This window comes from Megalobrama amblycephala, linkage group LG7, assembly GCF_018812025.1.
Source record: "Megalobrama amblycephala isolate DHTTF-2021 linkage group LG7, ASM1881202v1, whole genome shotgun sequence".
Classification (NCBI taxonomy): domain Eukaryota; kingdom Metazoa; phylum Chordata; class Actinopteri; order Cypriniformes; family Xenocyprididae; genus Megalobrama; species Megalobrama amblycephala.
In genome coordinates this window covers 40,151,647-40,174,145 of record NC_063050.1, presented here as the reverse complement: position 1 = coordinate 40,174,145, position 22,499 = coordinate 40,151,647, and the positions used below count along the sequence as shown (strand labels likewise).

The 22,499-nt window shown below is 35.9% G+C and overlaps 1 protein-coding gene across 2 annotated transcripts in view; it reads right to left on the bottom strand.

Annotated features, from left to right (window-relative positions):
- The window catches only part of mtus1b (microtubule associated tumor suppressor 1b), a 61,551-nt gene that overhangs the window by 32,429 nt on the left and 6,623 nt on the right, over positions 1-22,499 (bottom strand). The window contains exons 2-5 of one of the 2 annotated variants that reach the window (XM_048197441.1): positions 21,877-21,980; positions 8,210-9,766; positions 6,225-6,372; positions 598-789 (exon numbers count right to left, since the gene is read on the bottom strand). In XM_048197441.1, the coding sequence (XP_048053398.1) occupies positions 598-789; positions 6,225-6,372; positions 8,210-9,604 (1,735 nt within the window). In that variant the 5' untranslated portion in view covers positions 9,605-9,766; positions 21,877-21,980. Of the gene's footprint in view, positions 1-597; positions 790-6,224; positions 6,373-8,209; positions 9,767-21,309; positions 21,465-21,876; positions 21,981-22,499 lie in introns of those variants that run through there. The other variant, XM_048197440.1, reaches the window with a different exon arrangement.

Below are 22,499 nucleotides of genomic sequence, written 5' to 3'. Positions count from 1 at the left end.
CATTATCCAAACACATTCACATGCATTCCTATTGGAACTAGAGCTCATTGCTCCAATTTACCATGGCAACCCAGTGGCGATCCTGATTATTCTTGTATTTAAGTTCAGAGTGTGGGACAGCAGGAGAGTGTGGGAATAAATAATCATGATTCTGAGAGAGTGTTGTGTGGAGGATGTTGTGATTAATGTCTACAGCACATAACTTTGGAATGGCAGAAATTGTATTGTATATGACTGTTGCTCACAGTCACTGCTAAACTCGGAGCAGATGTGACCTCTGACCTGAGGAAAGGAATGAGGGCAGTCTGGGCCCTGAAGATTTCATTAAAGCTCAGAGAGAATGTGTGAGAAACTATGTATCTCAAATGGTAACACCACAGTACTTTGATATATATGACTGACTACTATATACGTTTAATTTATCAATTAAATGTATCTTGTTTATTTTTTACGGGAAAAGAAGACAAAAAAATGATTAAGAAAATGATTATATGCAATGTGCGAAAGCATGTATTTTAGCACTAAGAAGTTTTCAAGTATGTACTTGAAAACGGTCAAGATGCATATGGTGACTTGAGACTCTACACAGACACACACCTTTGTTTACAGCAATACTGTTGCTTTCGCTGATTGTACTTCCCAGTGATGAGGAGCTGGGGCTTGTGGGTAGGCCTTTAACAGGCAGTTTGGAAGAGGCAGCTCTCTGAGGACTCTTACAAAAAGAGCTGGAAACAGAAGTTGGGCTGCAGGGTACTGCGGACTTGTCTGTGGTGCGCATCCTTGGAATACCTAAACACAAAAAAACAAAAGAGTTATAATTAAATTCTACTTGTCATCATAACTGACACCAAAGCATATTCCAGCTAGACTCAATATATTTTCGAAGCGGTTCTATTCAGTCAGTTGCGCTCACAGAGTGTTAAATTATTTAATGAAGACTGCAGTTATATAAAGAATATCAATGTGCATTCAGCCATGCTGATCTTGAGCACCTCCATACACATCATTACGATTCGTATAGCTGACTTAGGAGATGTAAAATTTTCATAATTATAGATGACCCTCACTGACTTTTGTGTCAAGTTTTATTTTTCTCTACTCATCACTTTACCTCTCTTGTAAAAGATTTAGAAGAAGTATCAAGAAGCTCAGCATAGAAGCAGGTGTGCTGTAATCTAGCATGTTATTATAAAATATGATGGTTTAACTCTGTTTTGCAAATTTTCTGAAAAATGATTTTGTCAAGTGCCTAAAAATGGCATCTAACTCATTTTGTTTTCCTAGTTGAGTGCAATGTCTAACAGCTGTAGAAAAAAAAGTATCTTATGCTCAAAAGCATTTACAGAAAAAACTGAAATATTATGACATATAATTTAAAATAAGTTCTTATTAAATTGTACACTCTAAAAAATGCTGGGTTAAAAACAACCCAAGTTGGGTTGAAAAGGGACAAACCCAGCGGTTGGGTTAAATGTTTGCCCAACCTGCTGGGTAGTTTTATTTAAACCAACTATTGTTTAAAAATTGCTATATGGCTAGCTTAAAATGAACCCAAAATAGTTGGGAAATTAAAACCAGATGCAATTAGAGGCAACAATAATAGACAAAAGGTGAATGTTTATTAATAAGCTTTAATATTTTATTAATATAAATTTAATAGTTTAATAATATAAATTTATTAATAAGCAATTTAATAATTGTTTATTGTTTAATAATATTCATTGAACATTAATAAATGTTAATTTCCAACATACTTTGGGTTAATTTTAATTAAGCAATACAGTCATTTTTATACAATAGTTGAGTTAAATAAAACTACCCAGCAGGTTGGGCAAACATTTAACCCTACCGCTGGGTTAAAACAACCCAATTGCTGGGTTTGTCCATTTTCAACCCAACTTGGGTTGTTTTTAACCCAGCATTTTTTAGAGTGTATACATTTTATTTTAATATATTTTAAAATGTAATTTATTCCTGTTATGGCAAAGCTGAATTTTCAGCATCACTACTCCAGTGTCACATGATCCTTCAGAAAGCATTCAGTATTCTGATTTGGTGCTGAAAACAGTTGTGCTGTGAATGTTTTCTAAAAAATCTTTTCTATCATTATAAATGCCTTTTGAACAGTTTAATGCATCCTTGCTGAATAAAAATATTAATTTCTTTAAAATAAATTATAATGACACCTAACCATTGAACGGTAGCATAAATAATATTATAAAATAATATGCATAAAACACAATCCATGTCGTTGGTGTTATGAATGTTAACATTTTTTTTTATATACAGATAAAGGTCAAAGACGAAGCGTTTCAAATATGCACAAATGTGCATATGTTTTCCCCACCACAGTGAAAAAGTAATTCATTTTCCATTAAATGCAATTTTACTCAGTTAATTGATTGCTGAACATTTACACAGATGATTTTTATAGTAGTACCACCACTGGGAATTTGTGTTTGTGTCTTTTTCTTTGTGAAATGTGTAGTAGTGTGCTGGGAAATCTTTGTGTGTTTCCTGTATCCTGTTTCTCTCTCTACACTACAAATCAGTTCCTATGTGTGAGAACACTTGTTTCACTCCAGTGGGTAGAAATTGTGTGTGCTTTTTTTTTAATTAAAGAGTACATCCTGTACTGTACATAATGTAAGGTCATCTGGGGGCACTGCTATGGAGACCAACAAACACAAATACATATTATGTCAGCTGGTGTATTTACATGCAGGTTTGAATTTGTTGGTCTGGTACAGAGAAATTCCTCACTTTCTCCACAGTCTGATCCAGAAACCACTCTTTGAACCCCCTGCTCTTTCCTTTCCAAAGTGTTTAAGCGGCACTGAATTCAAAAGCAGTGAGACCAATAATAAATGGGATAAATGCCACCTGTTGGAGAACACATGGTACTACATTTTGCTTGTTCACCTCCAGGCAAAGTCTTGACTTTGTTTTTTTAATCTGAAAGTGCTTGTCTGATCACTATCAACTATTAAAATAAGATAAGGAAAGCAAACAAACACATAGAAAGTGGTGCAGCTACATTTTTGTGGCAAAACGAACAGGATATTTACAGGATATTTCACAGGAAATAGTGTCATATGTAAATTTGAAGATATTTATTTATTATGATGATATATCATAAATTGTAATATTGCGAATATCATTACAATTCAAAATACCTGTAATTTAAATGTGTTATTAGCTTGGGTCGAACCAAATACCAAGAGTTAATGTAGACCTAAAAACAGGTTTTTCAAATGTAAATACAGTGATTAAAGTTTTTCTATATCTGTTCACTATCCAGAGTCTTACAACAGTTGCTTTTGCATGTTTCTGCTTTATTATCACTGTTAAAAAACACCCAAGAGCCAGTTCCCTCTCTCACTAAAATGTAAAATTTAATTTATTCCTGTGATGGCAAAGTTGATTTTTTAGCATCAGTCTTCAGTGTCACATGATCCTTCAGAAATCATTCTAATATGCTGATTTTAGTGCTCAAGAGACATTTCTTATTATTATTATCAAAGTTGAAAACAGTTGTGCAGATTAATATTTGTGTGGAAACTGTAATACACTTTCTTTTCAGGATTCTTTGATAAATCAAAAGTTCAAAAGAATAGTATTTATGTAAAATGGAAATATTCTGTAACATTAAAAATGTCTTCACTTTCACTTCTTATCAATTTAATGCAGAATAAAAATATCATTTTGTTCAAAAAGAAAGAAAGAAAAAAAAAAACCCGACCCCAAAGTTTTGAAAGGTAGTTTAGGCCTATTATCCAAGATTTACTTTTATGATATCCAAATATAAATAAGAATCTAAATAAAATAACTGTTGAGCAGAAACATGTTTGAGTGTAATCTATATATGAACATATTGCATAAGGCATTTAATATGTTCATAGGCTATTGAAGGTGCAATATGTCCTTAACCAACAACTTATTACAATCAATAATCTTCTGCTTTATACAAAGAATAATTATAAAAATGATTAATAAAAAACAATATTTTATGGGAAAAAATCACTAATTTTATCCTCATAACAAAGTTGAACTATTCAGCTTGATGTGGCCAATAAGTGACATTATAAAAACTGATAAAAATAAAAAACTGATAAAGATTGTAAGAGAAACTTTACACCTTTATTATGTCAGTCCCTTATTTCCATTAAATTAATTATTTATATTCAAATGTCCTCTGCATTATAAGCTAAAAAGAGTAAAAAATGGCACTGTTTCCTGAGACTGACCCCACAGTAACAGATATCCTTCAACACAAAACTTTCTCCTGATTGTCTATTAATTTGTGGCGCAAAAGTCACAGTGTGGGCCTGTGGTCTCTGTGAAGAAACAAGACGACGATTGTCTAGGAGGAATGTGACCTTCTCTCCTTGATTCAATCCTACTTTTCATTGACACTGAAACATGACACACACAAACATATAGAATATGGCCCCTGAAACCACATGCACCCAAACATATCCCTGCATCCACATGTAAAGAAAGAAAGAGGAAACATGCAAAAAGAGACAGAGAAAGAAAAGGATGCGTCACAGAGGAAGGTTAAGTTACGGGACAGCCCCAAACTTTTCAAAAGTGTAGACATACACACACATACACACACTGAGCACAATGAGATGTCTTTTTCTGACCAGAACAGGAAAACTGCCTTAGGCTACACACATAAATGGACAGACATACACACGATGGGATGGGAGGAGGGAAAGAGAGAGAATGACAAAGAGATAAATGGACAATATGAGATAGTTAAGTGTGAAGTGTTAAACTCAAGTGTTTGTTATAGCTTTAAATGCTGAACATGTGGTCACAGAAAGAGAGGAGAGTTACGTAACACTACGCAGAGTTTGGACACTGAAGTGTTGAATTCTGCAGGCTTATTAACACCAGCTGCAGCTTTCCGCTCACTCGATAACATAGACACATGTTAGATTCACTATAGTAAGGAAGGACATTTCATAGACCTAATGGTTTTTATATGGAGGTGATTTTTTGGCTAAACGCCAACCCCAGTTCTCACACAAACCTGTAGATATCAGTCGATTTAGAGCAAGAAACATATTTATGATCCTTCAAAATAATGAGGACCACTATAAAAGTTCGTTTTTGGCATGTTTGAGGCAAAAAGTTAGAAGTTAAATATGTTGAAACCTCCCTACTTTTGGGTTTAGGTAATTATTTATATTGTTTTATTATTTCCGGGTATTATCATTTATTTTTGTCAAATTGTTAGTAATTGAAGAAGAGATAGAAGTCAATTATTTGACAAAATAAATAATAAAATAATAAAAAATAATTAATTTTTATAAATTATAAAAATAATCCAAGAAAATATTATATTATATTATATTATATTATATTATATTATTATACAGTTCAAAAATTTGAGGTTTGCAAGATTTTTTCTGTTTTATCAAAACTTTGCTCACAATACAGTAAAACAGTATTGTGAAATATTATTTGAACTGTTTCCTATTTTAATATATTTCAAAATGTATTCCTGTGAAGGCAAAGCTGAATTTCAGCATCATTACCAAGTCTTCGGTGTCACATGATCTTTCAAAAATCATTCTAATATGCTGATTTGGTTCTCAGGAAGCATTTCTTATTATTATCAATGTTGAAAACCGTTGTGCTTCTTAATGATTTTGTGGAAACTGTAATAAATTTTTTCAGGATTCAGGAAAGAACAGTATTAAAAACAAAAATCTTTTGCAATTGTTTTTCACTTTTGATCATTATTGCATCCTTGCTTAATAAAAATATTAATTTCTTTAAAAAATATATATTTTCCTGACCCCCCCCCCCCCAAAAAAGTACAATTACAATCATAACTAATAACAATTATTAGCTTAGCTTAATTAGCTTTATAAATAAATCTTTTTTAGAAATATATTACATTTGCTTTATATATAAACAATATTTATGCACATTGAAAAATCACAACCATGCAGTATCAAATTAAATAGCAAATGTGCAGCAGAAAGGCAGTAAATTTTAGCTTCTTCACTCTAGCACAGTTACCTGAACTGTGACAGTGATGCAGGTAAAATAATCACACATATAATATCAGTATAAGTTTACAGAAAACATTACACTAAACGAAACAAATGGCTCTTCCACTGTAGCGTTCACTCTGTCTACTTCCTTAAACAATGCCTTTGAGAATATGTTCTGTGCATGTGGTGTGCTAAACAAGCAAAACTCACCAGCTGGCTGAACCGCTCTGCCTCCCGGTGGACCCAGACTACCTGTGGGTCGGGCTTCTCTGTTAGAGGGCTTCAGTCTGGGTTCTGGGGGTCCAGAAGTGGATGTACTGTTAGTCCCTAGAGATGGTCCCAGCTTGGAAGATACAGTCTGGAGAAAGAGTCGTTGGTTAGTGACAGCATCCCAAGCGAGAGATCCCAACTCTGGGCGCCGCAGGGTAACCATAGTGTTGGCCATTCCACAAAACAGACAGAAAATGTGCAGCGTTATAGAGAGAGAGAAGCGAGAGCGGTGAAGGAGAGGGAGGAGGAGCGGAAAGGAGGGAGGGGAAATAAGACTTGCCAGCTCCAAAAAGCAGAAGAAGAAAAAAAAGAAAAAAGCAAAGGGAAAAACGTTTCTATTGTGTTATTCCCTCAGGGCTTCTGATGCCAGGACCAGCCCAGATCTTTTCCTTTTCTCCCCCTCGCTTTTAAACACTCAACACACACATGGAGTGAGTTTGTGGAAAGATTCTGTTGTCTGAATCAGTGTTCATGAGTCTACTAAAGAATGTTTCCCTCCGCATTCTGTTCTTTTCCCTCCAAGACAGTTGTTTTACTGGCAAAAACATCTCACTCATGTTCTCTAACCAAGTTGAAAAAGGCAGGAAAGTGAGAGAGGGAACTGGCTCTTGGGTGTTTTTTAACAGTGATAATAAAGCAGAAACATGCAAAAGCAACTGTTGTAAGACTCTGGATAGTGAACAGATATAGAAAAACTTTAATCACTGTATTTACATTTGAAAAACCTGTTTTTAGGTCTACATTAACTCTTGGTATTTGGTTCGACCCAAGCTAATAACACATTTAAGCCTGAGTAACAGCATAGCACAATCATGTGATGACACGTATAAAGCCGGACTCGTTGAAGCAGTTCTCTACATAAAGAGAAGATTGACATGGAAACAGACAGCTGCTATTAATATGTTGGTTTAAATGAACATTTCAGTTCAGATTTGGATGCATGTCTATAAATGGACACAAACATCTTAAAGGTCTGTCGGATCACATTTAACACAAGTTGTGAATCAATGATTCCTAAACGTTAATAATTTCTTCTATTGGTGATTAAAAATAAACAAGTTTCAACTGCCTAAGGTCTCAGTCTGACTCTTTCTTTGCATCCCAGTGCAACTTATTTGACTAATCAAAAGATGCTTCATTAGACATGTAAATGTGAAAATTAAATGTACTAAATAAAATATTTAAAAAGTTTTAATCATGATTAACTTTAGATAAATAACCTGTAACTAAATGTTTTCATAATAATACTAAAACACATTCTAAATGTAAAAAAAAAAAAGTCTAAATAAAAAAACGAATAATTGCTTTAATTGTAATAGTTTTTGATAAATAATAAAAAAACACTAATAAACCTTTAAATAATAGCAATAGTAAAATTATAAAAAATTGAAATACACCTTGTTTTTACTAAAATGTACTAAAAACATGAATAAATGATTTAATATTAATAAGGTTTAAATAAACTATAATAAAAATGTTTTATTATTATTATTAATAATAATAATAAAAGTTAATTAAATAATATTTTATATTTTAATAACAGTAATAGTAATAAACCTTATTAAAAGTTTTAATAATACAAGTTACTGTTCCTAATGTAACTACTGTTATTTTGTTAATAAAAAATGGTTTTAAATGTAGAAAATAGTTATAATAGTTTATAATAGTAAAATGTAAATAAATAATTTATTAAAGTTAAATTAAAGTTAATTAAAAGTGTTATCAAAATGCAAAAACTTTTCTCTATTTTTTTTTAATTTAATAAATATAATTCAAATTTCTCCAGAGATATAAGTCTTTCTAACATACAAATGGATTTTTTTTATGCTTGAGCTTAAAAAATTAGATGAAAAAAAGTCAGTTATAACAATCAATAATTAAACTGCAGGAGAGAAGTTGAATAAGATGACAACTGAATCACTAACCTTGCTGTTACTCTTAAAGGTTTCTTCCCCTGCTTCTTTGTCAAGTTGAGGTTCTCCTTCATCTTTAAAATCGGTTGAAGGAGGACGTTGTGACTTCATTGCTGTTTCTTCTCCTTGTGTTGGCAAGGATAAAGTGTTTACATCTTTCTCCTGACCGCCATTGAAGGCAACCTCTGCACTTGGGCAAGTCTTTGTTTCTTTCCCTCGTGTATGGGTTGATGATGATCTGCTTCTTTTTCCAACAGCATTATCTTCCACCTTCCTACTAGCAGGAACTTTCACACTTCCTGAAGCTGACTGCTTAACATTCGGGTTTGTTTTTGCTGGATTGGCTGATCTTGGGACAGAGGCAGCCCTGGAGATGATCTTGGCCTTCACGTTCCTCAGGTCTGGCCTGGGGTACCTCTTCACCTCAGGTTTTGTGGCTTTGGTCAGAGGAGCCCTTGCACGAGGCTTGGCAAAAACATGTCCTGCCAGATCACTGGTCTTTTTTGCTGTGGACTTTGGCTTGTTGTCCTCTTTTGAGATGGATGAGTGAGAAGAAGTTATATTTCTGGTACTTGTTATGGGAGTAAAGACTTTGTTTTCAAGAGACACCACTGCCTCATTCATTATGTCAGTTGTTTGAATGGCTGATGACAACTCACCAGAGACTTCCCCATTTTCGTAGACAACTTCCCTCTGGGGTTCATTCACCGTAGCCATGTTAGGCACTTCTGCTTGTTGGCCTTCAGAAATGTCTAGTAAAACACTGTTTGGCATTTCAACTTCAGAGCTGGTGGAGACAACAACTTGGCTTCTCATCATTAAATCTACAGAGGGTAAAGAAAGAAAAGAATCGTCTTCTTCTTCTTTAGAGTCTTCATCATCATCGCCACCACCATTTCCTGAAGAGCACAAGGATGTATCATCACCATTAGTTTGACCAACCTTCTGTGCCACCACGAAAGTGACATTATTGTTGTCATTGTCACTCCAGCAGTCTTCATTAGCATCCAGATAGACAGACACAGAGTTGTCGTTGTCCTCACAGTAGTCTGGTCTGCACTCTGGGCTCTGTATGCCTGAATCATCACTGCTGGCTGTTGCTTTTCCCATCTCCACGTCTGGCATGTCCACATCCAGAGGACTATCTGTTCTGGCACTACTCAGGCTGCTCAAGCTACGCATGGAGTCCGGTGATGTCTCACCTCTGTCGTACAGAAGCAAGGTTCTTGATGATGAAAGGGAGGACTCAGAGGTGAAAGCATTGTTACTCTGGTCACTACTGTGTAACGGGAGACACATCCCATGCTGAGATCCCTGAGAAGGTCTCTTGGGAAGCACAGGTGGTGGAAGTTCAGACTTGTTTGTTGATGGTAGTTCCATGAGACACGCGGGTTGAGACACTATCATACAGTCAAATCCCCCATAGTTAGATCCAATTCAGCACTGATGGACAGTAAATACTCAACTTTGTAGAAGATGGGATTAAGGTGTTTCTCATCATAGAAAGTCTATTCCTTTGATCATTCAGAAGATGGCATCCATGGTTTTGCTGATACCCTTTTAATGGCTCTAAAAACAAGAAAAGATAACAGCATGTCAGTTGCATTTCATCTAGTCCTGATCTGTACTGTTAGATATTTAAAGATTATAGAGCCTGAGATAAACACAGGGAAAGCAGGATCACATAAGAAGAAGAAATTCCAAAGGTAATGTTGAATTTGAAAAAGAAAAAAAAATACTAAAAAACACCTTAAAATGTATCAAATCTAGATGAGATATAATATTTTATAATATAAAGCAAATGCTGTCTTGTAGGGATGTGTAAAAAAAGAGCACTACTGCTCCCTACTGGCAATTTCACTTGCACTGCCCCCTACTGGTAATTACTCTTCTATATAGGAAAAGTCAAAGGAGAGAATGTAGCACAAACCTCTACAAACTCTTTTTTTTTTTTTTTTTTTTGCTTCTGTAAGAAATGAATGTTCAGCTTAGATAATATATTGAGCTGCCATTATACATGTTGATTTATACATTTAGCTTTTATATCTAACTATTGTTATATATTAACAAAAATATAATATAATATAATATAATATAATAATCTTTATCTCTCTCTAAGTTTACGCATGAAATCTGTCAGGCTGCTTGAGTAATGGATTCTACTCAACGCTACGCATTCTACGCATTCTTTAGGCACACACATGATAGTACACCTGCACAATCAAGTCTGTGTTATGTCAGAGTCACACTTCTCAATTAAATGTGGGTGATAATGTAGGTCGGATAAAAGCTAATAAAAGGAGAAGGCTTTTATTTTGATATTCAGGGCATTCTCTCTCACACACAAGGCAATGGTGACAGTTACTTCTACAATGGTGGCCTTGTGTTTCCAGACAAATGCTGAATGGTCCCGACCAAGAGCCTTGATTGTTCTGCTCACAAAAACCTTTCACTGAATATACCAAAAGTCATCTTTTAACACAAAGAACAGGCTGATATCTACCAGGGTTGGGAGGATGAGTGGGTGGCAAAATGCATCTGTGCCCTTTCTAAAAGCTGGTGCATGATCTCATGACACTGCAAAAATTCAAGCATTATTTGTGAAGTATTGAATGGGACTGCGGGTGTCAATCATATACAGGTAATGGTAGGTTACATTGGTTATAGTTTTTAAAAATGTCACAAATGATAATTGCATTTTCTAATTGACATGACAATAAATAAGTTGTAGGCAAAAATTTCCTCCGTTGACTTTCCTAAAATATGCTTATATGTGACAGATATGGCTACTGCTGAGAGAGCTGCTGACAACACAAGCTCTTATATCACTCCGGAGAACGAGATGAGCAAACTTAATGATGCAGAACAGAGACTAAATCGGATCATATTCTCCTTTAAAACTAATGAGATGTTTAAAAAGAAAATTATTATATAACATATTACTTTGTATGCTTATTTGACCCCCTTCAACTAGTCTCAACATACATCTACACAATGTTCCACACAATGAATGAATAGCTCTTTACTATGTACTACTGTAAAGTGCTTTACAATCATATCAGGGGGTCGATGCGACAGCAGCCACAGTACACCACACACCAGCTATAGGTGGAGAGGAAAGAGACAGAGCTAATTCAGTGGATAGGGATTATTAGGAGGCCTAGGCGTAATTTGCGGGTGGGACGGGTGGGACATGTCTCCAATAGCTTTTGTCAGGGTCAATATTGTCCCCACAACTTTTTTGAAACATCTCGTCGCATGGATATACCTAATGCAAATGAAACATATTCAATTGACATTCATTTGTGTTAAATAAGATGCGATCTGGCACTGGAATGTGTTGTTTTTTAAATCATGCTGAGTGCTTGTTGCCAATGTTATAAGTGGCGGAACATTCTCTTTTGGCTCGTGCGCTGTCTTCACACAGACATGTCAATCGCTTAATGCCGTTGCAGAGACTCTATTCTTTTATTCTCCGGTGAAATCAAAAAACAAAATGCACAAACGTGTCCCTGCTCTTGATATACAATCATTGATGAACATCTTTGATTTTAATGAGGAAAAAAAAAACTACACAAGGCGGATTATAACCCGGAACCTCTGACACACTTAACAAAAGTTCTACCACCAGACCATTAAGGAATCCGAATGCTGATTGCAGATCTATGTATTTATTCACTAATGTGAAGAATCTTGGGACTAACAATATATTGTATTATAGATACAGTAGATGTAAGAATGAATTACACATGAGTTCTCAATGTACTATGGAAATTGTTTTGTGGACATAGCGATGTTATTATTTTCTACCATTCTTATTGTACATATCTGATATAGCATCCCCCACAATACACAAACAGACACTCCTGTCCCACCCATTTTTTAAAACAAAGTTACGCCATTGTTAGGAGGCCATGATTAATATGGTCCAATGGATGGAATATGGCCAGGACATCAGGATTTACAACCCAGCTCTTTTAATTTAAGTGCCAAAGGATGTTTAATGACCACAGACAGTTGGGACCTTGGTTTAACATCTCAACTGAAGGACAGTGCTTGGTATAATATAGTGTCCCCATCACCGTGGCCCTGTCCCAAATGGCACACTTCTTATAGACTTTCGGCCTTGTGGACTTACAATGTCTGCCGTGTGCGTGTCTATTAAAGGGTTAGTTCACCCAAAAATCAAAATTCTGTCACTTATTACTCACCCTCATGCCGTTACACAGCCGTAAGACCTTTGTTAATCTTCGGAACACAAATTAAGATATTTTTGTTGAAATCTGATGACTCAGTGAGGCCTCCATAGCCAGCAATGACATTTCCTCTCTCAAGATCCATTAATGTACTAAAAACATATTTAAAACAGTTCATGTGAGTACAGTGGTTCAATATTAATATTATAAAGCGACGAGAATGTTTTTGGTGCGCCCAAAAAACAAAATAATGACTTATTTAGTGATGGCCGATTTCAAAACACTGCTTCAGGAAGCTTCGGAGCATAATGAATCACCGTATCGAATCATGATTCGGATCGCGTGTCAAACTGCCTAACTGCTGAAATCATGTGACTTTGCCACTCCGAACAGCTGATTTGACACGCTGATTCATAACGCTCCGAAGCTTCCTGAAGCAGTGTTTTGAAATCGGCCGTCACTATATAAGTCGTTATTTTGTTTTTTTGGTACACCAAAAATATTCTCGTCGCTTTATAATATTAATATTGAACCACTGTACTCACATGAACTGATTTAAATGTGTTTTTAGTTACATTATGGATCTTGAGAGAGGAAAAAAAGCGTATCGAATCATGATTCGGATCGCGTGTCAAACTGCCAAACTGCCAAACTGCTAAAATCACGTGACTTTGGCGCTCTGAACAGCTGATTTGACACGCTGATTCATTATGCTCCAAAGCTTCCTGAAGCAGTGTTTTGAAATCAGCCATCACTAAGTAAGTCGTTATTTTGTTTTTTTGGTGCACCAAAAATATTCTCGTCACTTTATAATATTAATATTGAACCACTGTACTCACATGAACTGATTTAAATATGTTTTTAGTTACTTTATGGATCTTGAGAGAGGAAATGTCATTGCTCCCTATGTAGGCTTCACGGAGCCATCGGATTTCAACTATTTCAACAATATCTTAATTTGTGTTCCGAAGATTAACGAAGGTCTTACGGGTGTGGAACAGCATGAGGGTAAGTAATAAATAACAGAATTTTCATTTTTGGGTGAACTAACCCTTTAAGTCCATGAGACGCCATTAGGGTGCCATTTAGGACAGGGACTATACTGGGGCATTAGGACCCTCACAGACAACAGGGTGAGCACCCCCTGCTGGCCTCACTAATGCCCCCTTTACATGCTCGGAATTATCGTAAATACAAGTTTCCTAGTTAAAATTGCACACGAACGCCCTCCCATTTCGAAAGTTGAATGCGACGAGCTCGTAATCACGACTTCAGAAGTGGAAATTACGTGAAGGCAGCAATCTAGTTTTTCCAGGAGGTCTCCCATCCAGTTACTGACCAGGCTCAACCATACGCTTCAGTAGACAACCAGTCTTGGGCTACAGGGTGATATGGCTGTGACAGTGAATCAGTGATTGTAGAACTGGTAGGTTGCTTATAGGACTCTAATACTCTGTGAAAGTGTTTGATGAAAGTAGTTTTCTTTCCTGTGTTGACTTATTTCCAATCAAGGGATTTGGGATCTGGAAAATTTATGTTCTTTATTTTGCCTTATAGAGCCTGCATAAAGATGACTTCAAAGCTAAAAAAAATTTGGACTAAAAGCTACAAAACATTTTTTATTAAACCCCTCAGTGCTGAAATATGAGGTCTTGCAATGTTAATGGAACTACGAATCCCAGCAGAAACAAAAACAGTCTCATGAATTAACAGTTGAATCAGAAAACAAGAAAAAAATTTTTTTTTTAAATCCTAAAAGTACTGTTTACAACCAACAACAGCCCTGTATATCACTGTACATTCACTGACTATATATTATGTAACAACTTCTTGCTTCCTATATGTGGTCAACACAGATAGATAGGGATACTGAACATGACGTACATGACCCTGGCCTGCACAGCAGTGTGTTTACATGCGTTGTCCAAGGCCACTATAATCTTCTGAGATTGATAATTACACTTGCTTTAACATCTCTGTGTACCCAGATTATAGAGATGAGACAAATAGCCTGAGACAGAGTGTGTGTGAGAGAGAGAGACATACTGCAGTAATGATTCTTGCTGTGTTAGGGTCAGTCCTCTTACCCCCGGGGTGTCATGAGAATAAGAGAGGGACATCGATTGGATTGGGTTAACAAAGGTGAGGTTACAAGACATGTCACATTTCTCAACACTGTCTCCAAACACCAACAGATTTCCATAGTTTTCTAACATTTAAGTGCACATACACACAATGCATTGGCTAACGAGAAATGTGAGCCCTGTTGTGCTGCACTGCATGCCTGTCAACTGGAATAACTTGGAGCGGACATCACACTGGGATAGAAAGATCACAAATCTCAAGGCCAGAGATACACGGCTAAAATTCTTAAAGAACTGCTATATTATTACTATAAATAAAAGACAATTTTTAGTCTCTGCTAACTAAATTAACAAATGTAAATCCTGTTAATGAAAGGCTACATTTATTTTGTGTATTTTAAAAGACAGTGGAAAGGTGTCAAACTATCAGACATTTTAGTAATTCTATCTATTTTTCCTTTTCTTTTTTCCCCCCCAACCACCATGTTCAACCCTACCCAACATCAACACAACAACCCCAAATGAAAATAATTAATTCTTAGGACATCAGAGGCAGTTTTGAAGAAAGAGTTCCAAAAATTCTGCAATTTGTGACAGAGTGCAAACATGTGGCTAAGGTTACAGGGCAAAAGTTTGCATTTTTCACATATGTCAGGAATTTGGGATATATTTTAGGTTTAGTCTTAGAAAGATGAGCTCTATATGGACTGTTTTAAACTGTATGAAACTAAGCCTGACACATGATGTGGTGGTGCGTATATTATCTAACACTCTATCCCAGTAATCATCCTCAAGCTATAGGCGTTGCTCCTCTTTCCAAGCACTTATGAAAGTTATCCTTTGACAAGATCGTTACATACATCTGTGAGATAATACATGAGGGTTCAGTTTGAACACATATTGTATCTATTTTTATGTAATTTTATTCAATTTTCTTTTTTTCATATCTAAAATAGCTTTGGCATTTTAATAACTCCTTTTGTGTTATACAGGAAAAAGTCAGTTTCATTATCAGATGGTGACAATTTAAAACAAACAATCTGCGAAAGATTGATTTAATTTAATTTAATTGGACTCAGCATATTTAGACATGTAAAAATGTAAAGTCACACCCCCCCAGTGAAGCCTTGTTTACTGAAATCACGTGACTTTGGGCAGTTTGATACACAATCCGAACCACAGATTCTAAACAAAAGATTTGTAAAGCTTCGAAGCTTCATAAAGCAATGTTTTGAAATCGCCCATCACTAGATATTGTTGAATAAAGTCATTATTTTGTTTGGTGCACAAAAAGAATTCTCGTCGCCTTATAACATTAAGGTTGAACCACTGTAGTCACATGAACTGTTTTAAGTATGTCTTTAGTAGATTTCTGGGCATCTGAAAGTATTAATTATCTTGCTGTCAATGGAGGCCTCACTGAGCCATCGGATTTTATCAAAAATATCGTAATTTGTGTTCCGAAGATGAACGAAGGTCTCACGGGTGTGGAACGACATGAGGGTGAGTAATTAATGACAGAATTGTCATTTCTGGGTGAACTAACCCTTTAAAGACATCGTTAAAATAGTCATGTGACTACAGTGGTTCAACAAATTCGTCTCTCCCATCATTCTCCAACACTGTTTACGTTCAGCGCTTCCAGGTTCTACACCAGAGCATATTGGCCGGCTCCTGCGTCAGCATCACACGCATGCATCATGCTGCTCACGTGAACAGCATCGGCCAATACTGAGCCGGCATTTTGATGCAGAACCTGGAAGCGCTAAATGTAAAAACAGCACAGGAGAATGGCAAGGAGAGAAGAATTTGTTGAATAAAGTCATTATTTTTGTTATGTTTTTGCACACCAAAAGTATTCTCGTCGCTTCATAACATAAGTTGAACCACTGCAGTCATGTTGACTATTGTAACAATGTTTTTACTACTTTTCTGGACCTCGAATGATGTTAATTAAGTTGCTTTCTATGGGGGATAAAAAACACCTTGTGGATTTCATCAAAAACATCTTAATTTGTGTTCAGAAGATGAACGAAGGTCGTACGGGTTTGGAACGACATGAGGGTTTTTTTGGGTGAACTAAACATTTAACTATCAAACATACAAATGTGTTTTGAACGTTGCTTTCAAATCCATCAGGCTAAAAAATATGAAGCAGCATGTGCTTTTAAATGGGAATGGTGCTTTATGGCATTGTCACACAAGTGAATGACTGACATCAACCCAGTTTTTTACTAGCCTGCCCACTAGCCCTCTGGGCAAAAAGAACAGTGAAGCGAAGGGTGGTTAATGCTTCCATCCCTGACAGAATGATCCAGAGAATGAATATGATGTACTAAGACTGAACTGAATGGATTTCTAGAACACTTCTCAGTGCCTATAGGGCCCCAGCAACAACAGAAGATAGCCTATGAACTTATATAATCAATACTGAGCCGTTTAGTATCGGAAAACCCGGGACTTAAGTTTCAGTGACCTTCCAGAAAAATCACAGTGTCTTTGTCAATGGGATACACAATACATTTGTCTTTCCCTGTACAAAAATGACAACATACTCCACCACTATAACCTTACAGAATATCTGATCATATTTCTGCACAGCATCTTTAGCATCATTTCACATTTAGCACCTGCATAATTCCCCAGGTAAATCATTTGGGAACAGCAGCCATTCTGTAACATGGTTTTTAGTAATTAGGCGAGTATTCCCATTAACAAGGAATGACGCTGATGACCTAGAACGAAAATATTTCAGCATGTGAGGACGAAAAGCTGCTATGCCCTCTTAAACCACCTATGCATGAATTGACAAAGCTCTTAGCAATTATTTTTGGCTACTTTAAGCATTGTCAAAATTCTGGCTGCTTAAAAATGAGACAAACAAAAGGATACAAAATGCATTTCCTTATGTTTGCAACCTCTACTTTACCACTATTGTCCTTACATGACTTAAAGCCTGTACAGACATCCCAAAGCTTTGTAGATGATGACTTAAATAAGAATAAATTATTAAGGTGGCCAGTTACACCTCCATATAAATGTCATTCTTTTATGCTGAGTGAGATTATGCAACAACGTCTCAATTTTCATGCTAGTCTCTTTCTATTTCTCATTCTAACAACACTCTCTTTTAGTTTCCTATAAACAATCACTCTTTCATAACACAAAAAATGTTAGATATTTCATTCAGAAATAAGATTGTTAATTTCAAAACTTAATCAAACTATACTGGTAATACTTACATGTTTTATTCCACTTCCCACCTTCCATCTAAGTCCTAAAAATAGGTTCAGGCACAAAGGACGGAAGAGAGGTCTCTCTCTCAAACATGCAGACACCTGTCTAAGTGCCCTGGTCAGGTAAACATAGACGTAGCCTGAGGACTAAAGCTGTTCCATTAAAAACTGCTCCATTGAAAACAGCACAAACTCAGAAATAGAAGGACTTTGCGCAATGTGATAACTTTACGCAAGCATTCTGATAACAGTCTGGTTGCATTGCACAAGCAGAGCAATACTAATAACGGTACAGTGAAACTTAAAATAACAGATTCCTTTGTAAATTATAGAATGAAATACAGATATAGAATGAGTATTAGTTTCTGTGGCTTCTCTTTGTGTCTCTATTTCTCTCCATGCTGTGTAATTATACTGCATAGTTTAGCATTAGCATGCTGTTTGCTTGGCTGGTGCTACACCAGTTGAAAAGGTGTTTATTCCCCTTAGTAGCTCTTGGTGCCAAAACTGATCTCATAGGCTTATTGTAATGCCTTAGCGTCAAGCCCAGATTTGCACAACTCAACACAGGTCATAAATTGACTGGAAGAAATGCTAAACATATTAAGAAAAAGCTACAGGAGTACTTGTGCTTAATTCTAGGCAATCATTAATAACCTAAAAGTCAGAGGACTCTGGGTCAGTTGATATTGATTTAGTCAGTTTTCCTGGCACGAATAATAATGTTATCCCCAAAACCAGTCGTATTAATTTGTCATATTATTTTCAACATATTAATCATTTATTTATTTGTACATTTTTAGAAAAATTTGTATATATATGGTGGTTTATACCACAAAATACAATAATAAAACTGATGCTATACCATGAATATTCTGAAACAAGAATGTACTTGTTTATTTGCATATGCATGATCAGTGTGCTGTAGTTTATGAGCTGTAATTATGCTGCTTAGAAAACACATGCAACCTCATATAATGCTCATGGTTATGATGATGACATAGTAAAACTGTAGATTTTCGCCACTAGAGGTCGCCTATTAAAAAAAAGGCGTAACTTGATGACGCCGAGTTTGAGCGCGGAATCTTGAGAAATGTCGTCTTCACCTCACAGCCAGTGGAAAAGAATCGGGGTGGGACTCGGGCAGAAATCATGTTCATGGATGAGATTATTAACATTACTGTAGTATGAAGCAGCGCAGGGCCGAGTGATGTTGGAGCTGAACGAGGGCGCTGGAGCGATTGCTAATGAGAGATGAACGCGACACACGCCTCGCGAGCAGCAGAACTTTTATTATGCCGCAGTCGCCGCTTCCACTTCCTCCGGTTAAGTTTATGGGGTAACACAGCAGTGTTTATCATATTAGATTAATTTGACTGAGTTGAAAATGATGTTATAACGTTACTCTGTGCGTTCCTTCGGCGGCGGCTGTGAGACACTGTTGCACACTGCAGTAAGATAGATCGATTTTAGAATATCATATGCTGGATGTGTTGGATGTGTTGATAAATGGCATGCAATTAATTTTAAAACGTATTGTATGATGGAGAAAATGCTGTAAAAAATGACTGTTACTAAAAATAAAGCTGCATCTGATTATGCTATATTAGCTACTTGACAAAACAGTGTTTTTCTCTGAGGCACGGTAAAGCATGGTACTCTCGAAAAAGAAAACTAGATTTAAACAATAAGACTAAACATGTTGAGCTACATAACAATAATTAGTTTTCTGTCTATAAATGTAACCAAACAGTTGTTCCCTTGTCTAATAAAACATGTAATATATTAAAGCGTCTTTGGTGTTTCCATGGTTTCTACAAAATAAAACCAGAAACCGAGGGTAACGCATGTATGACGCCGTTGACAGGCGACTTACTCACACGTCCCTTATCCTTGGTTAAAATCACAATTTTCTCACGATTTACAAATAGTTGGAAACATTTGAGATATTGTATGTACTCAAGTGAACAAAACATATAATACTGGCCTAGTGGTTTTTGGATATTTTATAGCAAAAACCTTACATATTGTGCCTTTAATAAGATGACACACTTAATATACATGGGAACGGCAATGGGATTTTTTTTTTTTTTTAATTTAAGTGGTTGCACAAAATTGATTCAAACATGCCTATATGTGATTAGTTGAACACACAGCTTAATTATACTGAAGTTAGTGATTCCAATTGCCTAATAATTTTTACTCTACCATTTTTGTGTATTTAAGGATACAAATGAATTTTTTTTTAATTAAAATCAGCTAAATCTAATGTTTTACATTTAGATTCTTGTCACGTTCAATACACTTCAATACATTTTGGCATATAGAGCAAATGGGAAATGAGAACTACAAGCAAAATCAAAATGTGATATTATACAGATCAAGTTATTTCAACCATGCCTAATCATTTTTATTCTACTTGTGTGTGTGTGTGTGTAGCAACATTTTTTTTTTTTACTGAACTCAGTTCAATCTAATGTTTTACCATTAGGTTCTTATCACATTCAATACACTTCAATACATTTTTAGCACAGAGAGTAAATGGGAAATGAGAACTGCATGCAAAATCAAAATGTGATGATGCAGAATTAGATTTTTTTAATTAAACTGAATTGCTATATACTTGTGCTTACGAGGTTATTGTGTCTTAACACATTTTGAGCCTTATTATAACTTCAATCTTGTTAAGAAGACCATTTTAACCCATCTGTATTAACACATCGATGCAATAAATCTAGGAAGTTTCACACTGGATATTCTCAAACAGGTAAAGGCACCCTCAATTCTTCTGGATTTCTTTCGGCTCCAAAATACTTCTGTCAGAACCAAACAGTTGCCATAGAGATGAGCTGTCTACTTTGTCATTTGCAGTGTCTCCAGCACCAAAATACTCACAAGCCTCTACAGATGACTCTTTTTTAATGCCTCCAAACATTATTTTTACACTGTTCCAGTAAAATAGCTGTCAACATTTATGGTTCAATTAAGTGCAAAAATGTGGTTAGTGGTTATGAATTATGGTAAGGTAGGGTAAAATATATAAAGATAGGTGCACATAATCTTATTCATGTCCCTCTAAAGCAGCAATAGTGTCTGGTGCACTTTAACTTTGGCGCTGGTACATGTAATGTTGTGGCAAGGAAACATGCGTCACCAGATCAATGAATAGATCACCCTGGTTATGTCAAAGAGCCCTGGAAAGCATCCAACAAGAGGATGTGATCTAATAAATACATCATTCATATATACTGCAGTGATTCAGATTCGAACACACTTATCAATACCAGCATAACATGCATAAACAAATCAACATTACATTGCATAACTGTACATGTAATTAGTGTGGCACCATACAAGTAAATAGATTAGAGAATATATGAGGTGTAACAAGTCGCAATATGAACAAACGCAATGCTCCAAGAATGTATAAACATCTACATTCCAATCCTAATATAAGTTATTAGACTGTGATTGTTATTGAAAAAGATTCAGCTGACTTGAAAACCATCCCTCTCATACGTACATCTGAAGAAAAGTTAGAGGCTCTCTCATGCAACTACTCAATTAATGATTTACATATGACACAGAAAACGTACCTGCTTTTCAAGTGTTTTGAATCAATCCTAGAGTGCATTTCATCTTATTAAAACACAGATTTTCCACAGGTAACCCCGTCCCGGACAGAATGTCCTGTTTCATGTGATCCTGCCAGCAAAAGCACTGCAAGAGCGCAGTTTCAGTCTGAGCGGAGACTCATAGAGAGAGAGACCCCTCCCCTCTGTCTTTAGCTGCAGCCAAATCGTGCCGCAGTAACCAACCAGAATTGTCTCTCTGTGTGCGTATGTGTTAGAGAGCCAGTGACTTTTCCGAGGTAGCCTTGGAATGCATTTTACTCCCCTTACCCAGAACCCTCCATGCCAGCATACGCAGCAGCAGGGACAATTTTTCCTGCTCTGCGACATACATGTGAACATCAGATAAAAATACAATCAAATTACAAATAAAACTCCAAGATTTTCATTACACACACTGTTGAAGGCTGCTGGGGTTTTCGCGGCAAACAATGAGTCATAAAGCACGAAGTTCACTGCTGACTAAGAATGTGTGTGTGTGTGTGTGTGTGTGTGTGTGTGTGTGAGTGCGTGTATGGGTGGGCAGATTACCTCCTCCTGGCTACAACTTCTGTTGAAATAAGGGGCCCTCCTGTGTCTATCAGAATGCATGGTTGCTAAGCAGCCAAGAGTCTGTCCGTGCAGTTTTATTAGACCTGGTGGATGAGAGAGAGAGAGTGAGATGGTAATGATATGACAAACAAAAGACAATGTAAAATGTGCCAGTTTCACTAAAGTTGGTCTTAACTCAAAATGGGAGATTAAAAGCCCACACAAATCTGCTCAGATTAACAGTGATAATCCAGCCGAATGCATGTTCATTGAGTTCACAGCTCCTCTGAAGAGTGTGATATGACCACAAACATATCGTCATTGTATTATTTTTTTGTACAGTACCATTCAAAAGTTTGGGGTCAGTACCATTATTTTTTTTTTTTAAATGAAATTAATACTTTTTAGCAGCAAGAATGCATTAAATTGATCAAAAGTGACGGTAAAGAAATTTACGATTTCTATTTCAAATAAATGCTGTTCTTTTGAACTTTCTATTCATCAAAGAATCCTGAACGTATCATGGTTTCCACAAAAATATAATAACAACAGAACAACCATTTTCAACATTGATAATAATGAAAAATGTTTCTTAAGCACCAAATGGCTGTAATTTGTGTAAT